Source organism: Neltuma alba, unplaced genomic scaffold (assembly GCF_004799145.2).
Source record: "Neltuma alba isolate B1F8T4 unplaced genomic scaffold, ASM479914v2 tig00010389_pilon, whole genome shotgun sequence".
Taxonomy (NCBI): domain Eukaryota; kingdom Viridiplantae; phylum Streptophyta; class Magnoliopsida; order Fabales; family Fabaceae; genus Neltuma; species Neltuma alba.
The window spans coordinates 235,847-237,579 of record NW_021635292.1 but is presented as its reverse complement, the minus strand read 5'-3'; the positions used below and the strand labels follow the sequence as shown (position 1 = coordinate 237,579).

At 35.7% G+C, this 1,733-nt stretch overlaps 1 protein-coding gene across 1 annotated transcript; it reads left to right on the top strand.

The window, feature by feature from the left end:
- Positions 1–329: 329 nt before the first annotated feature.
- LOC114756358 (14 kDa proline-rich protein DC2.15-like) lies at positions 330–781 on the top strand. The gene has a single exon (XM_028945300.1). It carries the CDS (start codon positions 357–359, stop codon positions 696–698), a length of 342 nt encoding a protein of 113 aa, XP_028801133.1. The 5' UTR covers positions 330–356; the 3' UTR covers positions 699–781.
- The last annotated feature ends 952 nt before the right edge of the window (positions 782–1,733 follow it).

Genomic DNA, 1,733 nt, shown 5'->3' with positions numbered 1-1,733 from the left:
TCCTAAGACATTTTTGTCCGGTTTCAAAATGACTGGGTCGGGAAACCGCCCTACTTTCAACTCCATTTTATTTGTTTTTGACTAAATCTTTCTTAATCTATTATCTATTTCTTGCATCAGATCACCAAAAAAAAAAAATCTAGTATTGACAAACACATAATAAAAGCTATGGTTTAATGAAATCACAACTCATTTCCATTAATAAAATGTGAAGAACTTTAATTAATACACTACAATCTCACCTATAAATGCACCTCCCTGTGCCCCTCCATCTTCACAAACAAAACCCAAAACACAGCCAATTCACAAAGCATCATCAAGGAGTTAAATTAAAAACTCTTGATTCTTTTGTGAAAATGGCTCCCAAGTCCCTTGCATTTCTCCTCTCTCTCAACCTTCTTTTCTTCACAATGGTGAGCTCCACCTATGTGCCGTCTTCAGGGGCTCAGTGTCCTATTGATGCTCTCAAGTTGGGAGTGTGTGCCAATGTGTTGAATTTGGTGAATGTTAAGATTGGATCCCCACCAACACTCCCATGTTGCAGTCTCATTAGGGGTTTGGCTGATCTCGAAGTTGCCGCTTGCCTTTGCACTGCGCTCAAGGCTAATGTTCTTGGCCTCAACCTCAACGTTCCTGTTGCTCTTAGTGTCATTCTCAACAACTGTGGAATGAACAACTCTGGCTTCAAGTGCCTTTAATTTAATTAAATGTTCATCAACAACATGATTATTATTGTTTATATGCTTTCATCAGTCTGGTTCCCTGCTCTTGATTATTATTGTTTTAATGGAGGTAATGGATTATTGCTTATCTAATCCTTCCAAAGGCTTTCTGTGTATTTGATGTTTGTTATATGAAATGAAAGTTGGACTAATAAAAGTAATTGTTTTTAATTTATGAATTTATTATCATCTTGCAAATCGCATGACGAAAAAAGACTATTTACGACTGCATTCTATTAATAAGGGTTGGCTTTGTTCTAATTAATTAATGAATCAATTGAAATCGACAACAACAAAAAATTTGAGGAAAAGCCAACTTATTATGAATATATACCACATTCAGTTTTTAATACAAGAGTTAGTTGAGTAATTTGAGTAAATTAAAAAAAAATAGTTAAGTTAGTTATTTGTAATAAATAGGTGTTACCTTCTCTAAAATACTCTAACATGTGCAAATATTATAAGAACGATCTTGAGAAAAATGGATAAATATGATAAACAAAATGAATTAGGTCTTATATGTAATATCAAATTAAATATCAAACTAACTCTTATATTAACGATAGGAGGTAATATTTGGGAGGAAGCATTAAGTGGAACTCAAGATGCTGCAAGGAGTAAAGCCAAACATGATATTTGAGGACTCGCAACATAATGTACTACAAAAAAATTGACTTTTAGCGGCTACGAAAACCATTGCTAAAAGTTTTCAGCGACCACAGCCAAGTCATTGTTGACTATCGCTAAAATTTATCAGTGGTGACAAAGTGAGTCACCACTAAAAGTATAGTTTCAATTGAAAGACCCTTCAATGGTAACACAAAAGTCACCCCTGAAGGTACAAAAGTTACTGCTAAAAGTTTTGTCGAAGAAAATAGGATCACTATCGGCCACCGCGACATCATCACTGGTTGGCCACCAACCGTTGCCCCTTCATCATCTGCTGGCTGCCACGTTACGTTGATCGCGTGCCAGGTGTCACCACGTTACTTGCCGTCTTGTCTATGTCAT

What these genes read in the sequence shown, in the direction of transcription:
- LOC114756358 (XM_028945300.1), top strand. Translation starts at nt 357, where the DNA reads ATGGCTCCCAAGTCCCTTGCATTTCTCCTCTCTCTCAACCTTCTTTTC.